We start from the raw sequence: 14,254 nt of genomic DNA on the forward strand, positions 1-14,254 counted from the left end.
GGCACCACTGTACTTCATTCAACTGAATGTCTTCTCAGTCAAGTGGAATGACATTGTCTGTAAGAAAATTGCTTTAAGTAGTACACTTGAGACCATTATCCTCTGTTCCCTTGTGAAATCTAATACTCTTTAAAGAAATAGTAAGCTTTCTAACAACCGATGGCTCCCAATGTGGGAAGAAAGGGGAGCACTGTTTCTCCATTCCTCCTCCCCACTGAGATCTGCCTTGAATAGTTGGGGCTCCCTCTGGAACAGTGAGGGAGGTGACAGATGTGGCTACAAGAGGAATCACCACTGTTTCGTTTCTTTTAATGCAGTGGTTCCCAACCTTGGGTCCCCATATGTTCTTGGACTACAACTCCCAGACATTCTGGCCATCACAGCTAGTGGTGAAGGCTTCTGGGAAATGTAGTCCAAGAACACCTGGGTTAACCAAGGTCAGGAACCACTGTCCTAGCAGGAGCCTTGATCACAGTGCTTATGGGAGTCCTTCCCTTCCTGGAAAGAAGTCACACACTTGAAAATATTTTTTAAACTAATAACAAAAATACCCACTTTTCATTTTTAAAAAATGTTGTGGGAGTGTGACAAGTTTGAGGCATCTCCAAGAGATGCTGGAGGTCGGTATGCTGCCACTGGCTGCACTTGGCCACCCCCTCTTCTACGTACATCCCACTCTTTACTGGTGGTCCCATAGGCTGACATGGATTCAAGGATGCTTCTTGATTCCCAAGCTAGGCCTTATGTCTCTTTTACTAGCCGGGCATGTTAAGGCTTATCTCCCAAAATATGATGGCCATAGCAAGAATCAGAAAGCAATAGGTTGAAGTGTTCAAAATATCAGGGAGCTGACTGATTCATGCTGATTGCTGTTGCAATGTCAAGAAAAAGGCCTAGGGTTGGCTCCGAGGGAGGAAAAGGACCCTCACACCACCCTCCCCAGTGCCCTTAATCTAGTGGAATAATCTGCAAGAAATAAGACTCATGTAATACAAAAGGCGTTGGAGCCATATATAAATAATCAGTTATGAAGTGAAGGACATGGATCTTAGTGGAATCCACACATCCAAACAGTGCCCTCCCTTCACCTTCTGAAGCCAGTAGCTAAGGTGCACTGTTCTTATCACCTCTTTACCACTGAGCATGGGTTCTTGTCGGTTGCAACGAATCCTACAGCCAACATGTGCTGTTTTTTGCTGGATTCCTTACTACTTTGGTGGTAATGGATAAGGAATTATAATAATTAATAATTGTGTGCAATCAAGTCAATTCTGACTTATAGTGACCCTTTTCAGAGGTTTTTTTAGGTACTCCGAAGTGGTCTACCATGCCCTTCTTCTGGGGACACCCTGGGACTGTGCAGCTTGCCCAAGTCCATACAGGCTGGTTTTTCTACGATGCACAATGGGGAACTGATTTCCCAACCTCTGGGTCCACAGCCAGCTGCCTAACTCACTGAGCTATCCAACCAGCTAAAGATTACAGCAAATCTAAAAAAGGCCTGTATGCCTGTATGGTCTCTAGAATGCAATACTGTACATATGTTACCTTCTTTTGAGGGAGACTTTTCTTGAAATCTTAGATCTCAGGGCTGAAACAGCGGGCGTCAACTTGCAGAAGCCTATTTAATGGACAACCAGTAATTTAGCTCCTTCCTCAATCTGTTCCACTACAGAGGAAATCTCTGGCAGTTATCAATATTTTAAAGCAGGTTGGAAGAGATTTGAATAAATCAATGCATTGAGCTTCATTGGGAATGGTTTTATCACAAAGACAAGAGATAGTAATGATCACTTTGATGCAGTGAGCACCAGCTGACCTAACGCTGAACACAATGAACGATTAGCCAGAACAAGTTTTCCGATAACCAGTGCAAGCAATGCATTCAGGATTAAAGGGAGTCTGCAGAGAATGTGTATTGTCAAAATGGCCATAAAACTGGCAGACATGATGGAATCAAAATATAGCAATGAGCAGAATTTTGCTGTCCTTCATCTGAAGCCAGTGTTTATTGAGAGTCGGGTTTGCACTAAGCAGCTGATTTGCTTCTGGAGCTCATTATAGGCTTGCACATCTGTTGTGAGTTGCTCCGTGGTCCCTGCTTGAACTAACTAGCTGGACTTTGCTCAGCAATGGCACCCTTGGGAGGACTTGTGAGACTGAAGAGGCCTCCACTTTCAAAATTCCCCTACTGGGAGCCTCCGTTGTTGCTAAAAAGACTAGAATTTGCTTAAGTATCGCTAGATTTTACAAGTCAATGCCGTGGTGTGGCGCTTCTTCATGCATGGCCATTGAGCAAAACTCCCACAGGATGAAACAGGTAAAACAGGACAAGAAGGAGCAAAGACTGATGCAAAAATAGATGCATAACTATGCTGGTTTTGCCACATTCCCCTGGAGACAGGACTGGTTCCAGGGTTAAGGGGCTCCCCAGCATGGTTCCTATAGATCAGTGGTTCTTAACCTTTGTTACTCGGATGCTTTTGAACTGCAACTCCCAGAAACCCCAGTCAGGACAGCTGGTGGTGAAGGCTTCTGGGAGTTGCAGTCCAAAACTCCTGAGTAACCCAAGGTTAAGAACCAGTGTTCTAGATGCCCCACTGCCCTGTAGCTAGCTTTCCATGTTATGTAGGGCATTGGGGGGGGGGGAAGGTGCAGGCAGTTAATATGGGTATAGGACTATCTAACCTGGTCCAGGCAGACAATCTGGTTGAAAACTGTTCAGAGCCTTAAAATTAAGCTCGAATTAAGCTTGGAAACACATTTGGAAGTAACACTGAGCACAGAAGAGGTGTTTCTCTGGTGTGAGCAAACACCAACAAAAAAAAAAAATGAACAACAGCTGTACTGTACATTGAACAGCTGTGTAAAAGAGGAGATGTTGTCAGGTGTAGCTTGCCATGCAAGTAACAGCTCCTGAAATGACATTTTATACACCACGATTAAAGGTATGATAGCTCTGTTCTCTGTCCATTGCGAATATTCTAACTGCAATAACTTTAGAGAAAAGTGAGTCTGGAACCCTAGTAAAATAGTTCTGGAAATAAGTTCTGGCAGTGGTTCCCAATTTTGGGTCCTCAGATGTCCTTGGACTACAACTTCCAGAAATCCTGGCCAGCACAGCTAGTGGTGAAGGCTTCTGTGTGTTTTAGTCCAAGAACATCTGGGGACCCAAGGTTGGAAACCTTCATCAACTAAAACTGTACTATCGTATCCTTAACTGCCATTCATTTCAGTTGGCCAAGCTCAAGACAGCAAGAATTTCCAGGTGGATAAGCCCCTGGCTTTTTCTCTTTTAAAGAAAAACCTTTAAGAGGTTGACCCTAAAAGTGTGCACTGTTGAACTGAGGGCATTGCCCTACGTAATGTTAAGAGTTATGAGAACTCGCTTGAATTCCACAAAAATGTGCAGCAGGAAGTGCCAGCTGGTTGGGCAGAATTAGCTAGAAGTTCCCCTTTTTACTACCCGACCCTCACCAAACACTAGCACTTAGGAATAACACACAGGAGGCTGTTTTTATATTAAAGAAAAGAATTCTGTATTGCACTCACATGGGTAATCATTCTTAAGGTTTCAGCTTGATACAGAAAAGAAATATAGCAAAGATAATGTCCTTCTCTTTGGCCCATGTGGCTGGAGAGAAATCTAGGCTCAGAGAGCCAACCGTGGAGATGTTACATCTTGAAAAATGTGTGCAAGAATGGTGGACAAAGATGGAGGTTCAATCACCTCATGGCTAGAAGGGGCAGAAAACAGGGGTGGAGTTTCCCAAGCCCGGGAACAACAGTACTCCCCTCTAATTGGTTAATAATCAAACAGACAAACATGTTAGTCTGTGTGCTGGAGGCCCTTCCCCCTACAAATTTGCATCTAGATTGTTTGATCATCCAACACATAAAATGTACTTCATTCAACTGAGTGTCTTCTCAGTCAAGTGGAAGGACATTGTCTGTAAGAAAATTGCTTTAAGTAGTACACCTAAGACCATTATCCTCTGTTCTTTCCTAAATATTACTTTGGTGAGAAGTCTGACGTTAAAAAATCCTTTGGACATGGTAATCTTACGGAAAAAGAGCAAGACCAGAACTGATGCCTGCACACAGGAGGGCGGGAGAAAGAAAGAATTCCTCGATGAGATAATTTGCAAACGTTGGCAGTTAACTCACTCTTTACTAGTTAACTGATGAAGTCAATGTGTGACTCTGTATAACACACTAAGAGAATGTGAAGGAATGTGAGTTGCATTTGTGTTCTTTTCATTTTCTTTCTCTTTTTTTGAAACTATGAAAATACAATAAAATACATATTTGCCGTAACAGCAGCAACAACAACACAGCTGGAAGTACCATATCAGCATTGACTTACAGAGACCTCCCTGACCCTGGAATTCCTGGGAGATTTTTTTATTTTAAATCAGTATATGTAGAAACTTCAACAATATGATGCTGCGTGTAGTCATGGTGTTTAGGGCTCAAGACGGTAAATCTGTTCTTTCTCCTCCCTTGCCATTCTTTTTTCTCCCCCCCCCCAGTCTGTCTCTCAGCATTTCATATTCATGGTGTCTGCTCAGTTGGGCTGCTCTTGTTGGGCTGTTAGAGTTTTTTGTTTGTTGGGGGGGCAGTTTGGCGGGGTGTTCACACTGGCCACCAGTCTTGACAACATTAGAATCTTCCAAAACCCATACATATTAGGGCTATACCTTTACTATATAGGCCAACACAGAAGGATATACATTTGTTTTTATGGGCTAGAAGGGTAAAGCCAAGGGGTAGAAGACAGTGTCTCACCCTGAAACCATTGGGTCACAACCTTCTTCTGATGGAACATGGGGAAGAGGTAGGTTCCGCCAGGTGGTCTGTGGTCTTTTGGGGTTCCTCCTAGTCAGGAGTCTAGCCTTTCTGGGAGGTTGGATAAGGCTGTGGGTGGCTTTCCAAGACAGGTTATTTCAAGAATGCTTTGATCGACCATCACCACCACCACCTCTTCTTAGGGGGATGTGTAGGAGAGCTGCCACTGGAATGGCATGACTCTCACTACCTCACTCTCTTCTTGATCCTATAGCAAGGGTACATGGAGATACCTTCTCTACTACTGCCTCCTCCTCTGCCGCCTCCTTTGGTGTAAGAGATATTGTATCTTCTTCTATGACCAGATGAAATGAGAGCCTCTCCCTCTAGTGCTGCACAACAGAGTGGCTACCTGAGCAGCCCGTCGCATCCCATACTTTTGTTGCCACATGCGTGGAGGAGCGGAGAGGGACATGGCTGCACTTGGGGTTTTTTCCTTCTCTGAAAGCAGTAGAGCATGGGACATCCATGCGACTTGATACCAGTGATTTCTCCACTGAACCCAATGGCAGTGCTTGTTCCTTCTTAAGTGAGAACAAAGAAAAGGCTTATCCAGAAAATGAAATGATTCATTCTTGGTTGAGGAGCTTACACACAGCAGATCAAGTGTGTGTATAAAAAGCCTACATAGGTCAGGAATACTGATAGAAGTGTGTGTGTCGGTAGACAAAGGAATAATCATATAGTCATAACAAACTAAGAATGTTTACTAAAAACATGTTGAAGAATAAACTAAAAGTAATTGAACATCTGACTTGATATAGATTTGGGTTGTCAGACTTATAACAGTTTCATAGCAGCTTCTTCATTAACATAGTAACAGCAGACACTTAGCAGCAGATAGTTCTAACTGAACACCTATATATCAACAGAGAAGCCTCATATTAACAAACAAGCCTCAAGCTAACACATTCTCTCCCGTCTACATATATCTACGTGTCTCCTTTCTCCATTTCCATCCACTCCCTTTATCTTCCTCTCCCTTTGGTTCCCTCTCATGGATGCACCATTCCATGCTGTTGAGGTTACACTGGTGCTCTTGGTCAGTCCCCTCCCACTGAGCATAAACAGTACCATTCTGACTTACAACAGTACCATTTTGACTTACCTTCACTTTTTCCCAGGAAGCTTTGAACCACTGTTAGAAGGAATGGGCCCCAAGTTGAAACTGTCGCTGTTGATCAACATCTTTCCTTCTGGAATCCACAACGCACTGCGTAAGATGCTCATGAGATGCTCCCTTCCAAACCAAAAGGAAAGCTACTGCTTGAGTAGAATAGATACGTAGATACTGTATTAGCTTAGACGTGGAGGGAGGTCAAACCATTTATGAATGCTTCCAGTGTAGGCAGATATTCTTGCACGTGAAGCGTGTAATCTGCTGAAAAGTATTGGCCTGAAAAACCACAGGTCACAGACAGAATACTGATAACGTAAGGTACATTATCTCACAGATAAAATGACGGATGTCATCATTAAATAGAAAAGATGTGCGAGGTGGAGAAAAGTGGAATAAACTGTATGTTTTAACTAAATCAATTTCCAGAAATACCACGCACAGGTTAATCCTTTATAAATATGTTCAAATCATATATTAGAGGCTTGCCCACCTACATGAAATGGATGTGTTTCAAAGGGAGGGTAAATGAAGAAGACTCTTCCGTACTTGATTTGATTCTGATCTGTAATTCCCAGCTGCTGCTGTCGGGTACTGAAATATGTTTTGCTTTTCCCCAAGGAACTGATACTCTCTATGCAAATCTGTCTCTGTCTTACTTAGAAGTCAGTCCCATTGAGTTCAATGGTGCCTACTCTTAGGTAAAAGTATTGGGTTGCAGCCCCGCTGTTCTTCTAAGGTGCAAGTCTCACACAGAACTGAAGTGTCTACATAATGAACGCTCAAGGTTGTTTGTTTGTTTTTTAAGGTCACACAGTATTTGCTATAATGCTAAATAAAAACATCCATACTATCTTTAAAAGGTGCCTGAATAATTTTTTTCTCACACTCCTTGGACCTGATTATCAATAAACCAAGAACCCTGTACCGTAATTATTAATAGCTTATAACTGTGTAGGTAAAATGAGAAACAACAAAAACAGCAAAGTAACTTGTGGGAACTTTAAAGCGAGCAAGTTTTATTTAGCACGAGCTACGTGGTGGCGCTGTGGGCTAAACCGCAGAAGCCTGTGCTGCAGGGTCAGAAGACCAAGCAGTCGTAAAATCGAATCCACGCGACGGAGTGAGCGCCCGTCACTTGTCCCAGCTCCTGCCAACCTAGCGGTTCAAAAGCATGCAAATGCAAGTAGATAAATAGGGACCACCTCGGTGGGAAGGTAACAGCGTTCCGTGTGTAAGTCGCACTGGCCATGTGACCACGGAAGATTGTCTTCGGACAAAACGCTGGCTCTATGGCTTGGAAACGGGGATGAGCACCGCTCCCCTAGAGTCGGACACGACTGGACAAAAATTGTCAAGGGGAACCTTTACCTTTACCTTACCTTCATAGATGTTGCCCACTTGTTCAGAGGCCGGGGACACCAGACCCTGTTGTTTTTGCTACAAAGCTATGGGTGGTGGTGGTTGTACAACAATTGTTAGAAAATGCTACCCAGCTTTGACCTATTTGAGGAAGTGGCTGAACATGTTCTTAGCAGCTGATATTTTTTCTGTTGGGAAAAGTATACAGTAATTCTGTATCCAGTTCCCTAATTCTCTAAAATGATGGTAGCAAACAAAAGCTTACAGATAATGATGTGCCCATGTCTATTACGCTTCAGTATCTGATGTAACAACATGTCAACATCATGGAAAGATTTGTTAGAGAACATATTTGGATGGAGTACAATTGATATAGTGTTGAGATCATAACAGTCTTTCATGCTTTCTCACACTGGGTATTGGTGGAAGGGGAGGGAGCTTTAGGACCTAAAAGCATTCTCTCCTTTCCCACTAACATATTGATAAGATTCTTTTTCCCCGCTTCTGGCTTGCCTCTTCCATGTTTTTGTTTGTTGACTTTGCTCCCTTTGTTTGTTAGTGTCTGTCTGTCTGTCTGTCTGTCTGTCTGTCTGTCTGTCTGTCTCTCTCTCTCTCTCTCTCTCTCTCTCTCTCTCTCTGAGCCTGCAGGAAGCATGGAGTGAGATATCCCACATGTGGAGACTCCATTTTCCTGTTTTTCTGCTGACTGCAACTATAGTCAGCAACTGTAAGTAAATATACTTTTTCCCCACTGAAAATGCTTCCAGAAGTGCCAGTCACTGTGAAAGGGGGTAGGCTACTAAGACAAGCTAATCTTTTATGTTTTCTCTGTGCAGTTCTTTGTACCTGACACTCTGCTAACTATTTAAAAAAAATAGCCAAATTCTCCAATATATATATATGCTGATCTTAAGTATTTGGAGAGGAAAGAGAAGGGGACATTTCTTTTGTTTTATATCTAGCTGTTGAAACTAGGCCATTCTTAGGGTCGCGGGTACAAAAAGCAGGGCCTTTTCAATGGTGGTGATGGTCCCATCCCTGTTGAGCTTCCTTCTGTGTGAGTTACCTTTGGCTCTCTCTTCAATTGGTTTTAAGCATGTCTTAATGGCCTGGTTGTCCTAGTTTGTGAGTAAGATAACGCGACAAAGATTTTTAACTACTGCTACTTTTATGACAGATTCTTATACTTTTATGTGATGTGTTGTTCTATGGCTCTTATAGAATGTTATTGTCAAGCAAACCATCTTGTGAGAAGCCATTTTGCATTGTCCTTCGTGATCTTTAGCACAGGGTTGGGCAGCTTGTGGCTCTCTGGAACTGCAGGTCCCATCAAGCCTAATCAGCATAGCCACTGATGAGGGACAGTGGGAACTGTGCTCCAGCAACATCCGATGAACAAGAAGTGGCCTTTGCCTCCTTTCATGCACAGGCCTGTCAGGCGATTCTCAATATGTGGGCAAAACACGTTAGGCCAATATTGTCCCCTACCCCACCCCATTCCACCCCGTTTGGGGGGGAATTTTCCCTCTTAGCCAGCTCCTTTGTTCCAGTATATTTTATTTTTGAAATTGGACTTTTAAATAGAGATGGCCATGAACTGGTTCATCCCAGTTTGTCCCAGTTTGTCAAGGAGGCTGCACAGGTACTGCTGGTCCCCTCCCCCACCTCTTCAGCCAATCTAGCCACTCACCAGGCCCAGTTTGCCTGCTTTTCCCACCTCCTCAGCTCATTTCCGAGTCAGCAGCAAGAGCACAAAGACTTCTCTGCCCTGCCCTATTGCCTGAGTGGGAGATCAGCCACGAAGGGAGGGGCAGAGAAGCCTGAACTGTTGCTGAGACTGGAAGATCAGTTGAGGGGGTGGGGAAAAAACAAGCACGCTGGGCCTGGTGAGGGGCTGGTTCAGCCAGAAGAGATGGGGAAGGGCAGCACCAACAGCACCTGTGCTGCCACCTTTACAAACTGGGACGAACCAGGACGAACCAGTTCATGCCCGTCTCTGCTTTAAAACTATTTTTCATATTACAAGGGTCAGGAAATTTTGTTGCTAGAATTCTGGTCTTCTTGTCCGGAGCAGTTGGCTTCTTCAGCAGCGTACACAGTCTACTACAAGAAAACTCGGGGACATTCCCACAAAAGCCCAGAGTGTGACTTTAGCTTGTGCTTTTCCTCTTGGTGAGGACTAAACAGGAACGCCAAGCTAGAACAAAGGGTGCAAACTGAAGCACCAAGCAGCACTGTAGAACAGTAACCATTTGCCTTTGCAGGAGCAGCCAGCTGGTGACATGCTAATGAGAGTTCCTTCTCTCACACAACAACCCATGTCACCTAATTATGGGAAAGAGAAGTAAACTAATCCATCACTTTGACTCAGATGCTGGAATCCACAAAACAGGCCCTATTACCAACATATGCTGCAAATATATTTGTGCTCCAGTATGCTTATGGACGTCAATACCAACGATGGAAAAGACCATATGAAGCCCCCTAATTTCTCTGCCTTTTTCTTTCCACAATATTGCCAAGGTACAACGATCTCCTCCAGCACTGCCGTGAACTTGATTCCTGGGCACAGGATCTCACCCTCCCCAGTGTAGTCTGGATATCAGGTTTTTTCAACCCCCAGTCCTTCCTCACAGGTAGGAAGCACATCACACAACTCATTAGTAATTTACTGCTACAGTAATTTTTATAATTACTGCCAGAAGGCTTCATTAAATTTGATCTAATGAATAAATATTGTATTTTCAACGTGATTACCAGCGCAGCTTAAGCTGTGTGCCATAAACAATTATTTTCCTCAATACACAGTATCTCTCTATTGATTTTTTTTAGAAATATATATTTTGTGAAGAATTTACGACATTTGGATCATAGGGGCCGTCCATAATATATGAATGTGAAGAGTCAATTGGCAAGGGACGTGGGGCTGACAGAGAAATAAAAGGGATAGAAATTGCACACACACACCAAAAAAGGCTCAATAATTACTCTTTGTAAATACAATAGCTAAAATGCAGGGGTAAGGAGAGAGATTCTTAGTGTGTGTGCTGATTATTTGACAGGCTCATATCCAAAGAGCTTTCCAGAGCCTTGAACTAGAACTGCAATTTTTAAAAAAATAACTTGAGATTTGTACAGTAGCATGCCATGACATAGATTTTTTTTGAGACTTCCCTCTCTTATCAGAATCATTTTTCATATACTGTAGCTCTGTTGGGTAGACAGCTTGGGTCTTGCAGCTGCTTTGGGTTACAACTCCCATCGCCAATGCTGACCCATATTTGTGGGAGCTGGAAGTCCTAGACAAATGAAAGATTGAAGGTTCTCCACCCCTCTTGAAAAGCTGGGTTTGGGGCTGGGCTGGCCTTCCTTTTCTTCTTCTTTTAAAGCAAACCCACATTCATCATGTGTTTCACTGTAGTTTGGATTGACAGCATCCCTGATTAGGAGTGTTGGAGAAGCTGAGATTCACCTCTGAAGGGGACACAAGAGTGTCGGCTTGTAAATCTAGAGCCCAATGTTCAGGGCAAATGACGCTCAACATATTGTCCTAGCTTGGGTGTGGTGGCATTCCCCAAATTTGTCTGCCTTCTGGGAATTTCAGCTCAGGATTTACAGTATGAAACTCCACCCGTTGCGGGAAACCACAGGTGTTTTAGAGACTTAAGACCTTAATATCAATTTCAGATTTAACTACATGCTGTCATGACTAATTTACAGCAACTCTCCCAGAGCTTTCTAGGTATCGTGTACAGTACTCAGAAGTAGTTTACCAAACCCTCGTTTTGGTGGTGTTCAGGTGCAGCTTGCCTAAATCCACGCAGGTAGCAGAGCACTTAACTTCATCAACTATGTATGCTTTGGGTGGTCTTAGCTTGACCTTCTCCTGTTGCAGCTGGCGTCGGAAATGGGGCTCCAGCCTCAGTGATACAGCCCTTGTGAGATTGTACCAGTGACAGCCTTTCAGAAACAAACTCTTGCATATAGAAATTCTTACTGAACTTAATGTGCATCAGGCAGATTCCCATCATGATTTTGCGTATGTCGTTTTATGTGTGTGTTCTTTCACCTCCACCTAGTACTCACGTGCAAGGAGAAGCACACTGCTGCCATCTTTGACCACAGGGAACTTTCCCCACAACTTTAATCCCCTCCCTTTCCACCCCACAAGAGTCTGTGACAGCACATTCAAGTCTATGTTTTTTTAATGCTGTTCATACTTGCTATTAAGTTTGAAACCTTTTTACACCATTATATTGGGAATGACATCTGGTTCTCTTGAATGGTTGCCTTACTCTAAACTGGAGCATGGGTTCACTCAGTGCTTCATTGTCTTGGCTTGTGGCGGTTCTCCCGTGTCTGCCCTCTTCCCTTTTTAACTCCAAGAATCTCCAACTAATTTTTCAGCTGTCGTGCAAAATTTAGCCCGTAAAAATGAATGGCCTTTAGACAAGATGCACATAACCGTAGATGTGACCAAGAAATACAAAGAGGAGTTCACACAGCCTGCCAGAGAAGGAGCCTACATTCATGGGCTATATATGGAAGGTATGTATGTGTTACCAATATGAGAATTTCAGTTTTTATGTTGCTCTCCAATGCTTTGGATTTTAATTTTTAAGTCTCCTTTAAACTCCTTATAAGGTGGGGAGGGATGGTATAAAAGGTACTTCCATATCTGTTACTTTGTAATCCAGTCTTCGGCAGTGTCTTTTTAGCTAAATAGTAATCATGTTTATCCTAGTATACTGCTCTATATAGAAAGGAAATTCAAGCCATAAGATCTAGCAAAAATTTAACCCATTGAATAAAACGTCTAGCTTAAGAGAGACCATGGGAATGTTCTTTACCCAGCTATCAGTTGGTCACTGTTAACATGACTAACCACGGCAGATGTTTGCAAAAGAAGCTGTGTTGTTAAAGGGAGAAGAAAATGTTACAATTTGATTCTCCATCTTGATTTCCAATTATTCACAGGGGCTCGCTGGGATATTCAAGGGGGACATATAGCTGAAGCTTGCCTGAAAGCACCAACGCAACCAATGCCCGTTATTTTTGTGAGAGCCATCCCCAACGACAGACAGGAAACAAGAAATATCTATGATTGCCCAGTATATAAAACTAAACTAAGGGGAGACACTTATGTGTCAACCTTCCATTTAAAAACAAAGGAAAAGCCAGCAAAGTGGATTCTTGCTGGTGTTGCTTTGCTTTTAAGTGTGTGATGGTCTCTGGAACTCAAATATTTCATTGCATGAGTCTCTTCTGTTTTATGCACCTGGTTTCTCACCACAGCGCCTGCATGCAGTGTGATTTTGCATATTAAAGAGTGAACACAAACTGTACTCGTGAATTTCTAAGAGTGGAGTGATGTATATGCTTTAATGGTAGTCCTACTACAGTGGGGTCTTGACTTGAGAACTTAATCCGTATTGGAAGGCGGTTCTCAAGTCAAAAAGTTCTCAAGTCAAATCTGCATTTCCCATAGGAATGCATTGAAAACCATTTGATCCGTATCTGCTCTTTTCCGTCCACAGAAACTAATGGGAAGCTGCTATTATTTTGTGTCTTTTTTTCTTAGGTCAAGAAAGGTTCAGGGAAGGCAGGGAAAATACAGTCCAGGCAGTCTGAAGACTGTCTCCCAATCCACTCTCTAAACGCTGGGAGGAGTGAGGAAGCAGACAGGCACCCTTTTCACTGGCCAACAGTTAACTGAAAGTTCAAATTTTGCACTTTCCCTGCCTCCCACGTGGTTTTTTTTCAGTTCTTAACTCAAATCTAAGTATGTAAGTCAAGTCAATATTTTCCTATGAGAGTGGTTCTTAAGTCAAAATGTTCTTAACTCAAGCCGTTCTTAAGTCAAGACCCCACTGTAATGTTTTTGAGGAAGAGAATGTATGATTTAACTGCTGCATACGTAAGGAACATGCAATCCGGGAAGCAGTAAAACTGTTTACTTTTCCCAGTGCTGTTATCAATAAAAGAACTGGAAAATTAAAGTAATTCAATGCTGTTTACATTCCAATTGCTAGTTTCTAGTGCTGGGTCTTCTCGGCGGGGGGGGAGCTTAATCGTCCTACTCAGGGACTGCTACAGAGTGCAAAAACTCAAGACAGACGCAAGGGCTCCCCTTCAACTGCAAGACCTTCCCTCTTACATGAACTCACCAGGCACATCTTTATTTGCATAGACAACTGGCTAGTGCTCGCTGCTATAATGAAGAACCCTAGCCGCCCAAACACACGCACGCACAGAAAGCACATAACTTTAACAGATATGCCATGCTAATAACCAAAATTACCACCTGCCATGTCAATTTTTGTTTTCCAAAGAAAAGTGAGAATAAGTTTGAAGAAAAAATTTTTATTATGAAAACTACATTCTGTACATAAGGGCTTCATAGATTGAAGAACCTATTTATAGTGTTTATGAAACTGCTAAAGACCAGGCATGGACATTGCAGCTGTCCTTTCCTGTCTTTGAAGAAAGCCTGCAGAAAACCCAAACAGCAATTGCATAGCTCCAAAATATACAGATAGAAGTTGCTCCAACGTATGTGTTAGCAGCTGAAGAACATCTACAGAGGGGTAACAAAGCAGGATAAACGCAGCCTGTTTACAGCTTGATTCAACAAAGACATGGGGTAGGCAACTTCTCATTCATCATCACTGGCCATGGGTTGATGGAAGTTACAATCCAGAACACCTGGAAGGCTACAAATGCTGCTCATCATCCCTCAGAGAAGAGGCAAAGCAAAAGAACAAAGGTTTATTCCTCCCTGACCCCCCAAAATGTACCATTTGAAATCAACCCCCATCCTATTAGTAAGGTTTCTAGCTCATCATGTGCATTTTACTATACACAGTACCCCATGCTAAGCAGAAAATGAGTGCAAAGGCATCATCTGAACAAAAAAAAAAAAACACA

General features: G+C 42.9%; 1 protein-coding gene across 1 annotated transcript in view; it reads left to right on the forward strand.

The window, feature by feature from the left end:
- Positions 1-13,326, forward strand: part of LOC110088588 (dynein axonemal heavy chain 11-like) — a 269,144-nt gene extending 255,818 nt beyond the window's left edge. Inside the window, exons 70-72 of the mRNA XM_078394150.1 lie at positions 9,851-9,963; positions 11,735-11,875; positions 12,305-13,326. Coding sequence (XP_078250276.1) covers positions 9,851-9,963; positions 11,735-11,875; positions 12,305-12,552 — 502 coding nt within the window. The 3' untranslated portion in view covers positions 12,553-13,326. The remainder of the gene's footprint in view (positions 1-9,850; positions 9,964-11,734; positions 11,876-12,304) is intronic.
- The last annotated feature ends 928 nt before the right edge of the window (positions 13,327-14,254 follow it).

Source organism: Pogona vitticeps, chromosome 1, assembly GCF_051106095.1.
Source record: "Pogona vitticeps strain Pit_001003342236 chromosome 1, PviZW2.1, whole genome shotgun sequence".
In the NCBI taxonomy this organism is placed as follows: Eukaryota; Metazoa; Chordata; class Lepidosauria; order Squamata; family Agamidae; genus Pogona; species Pogona vitticeps.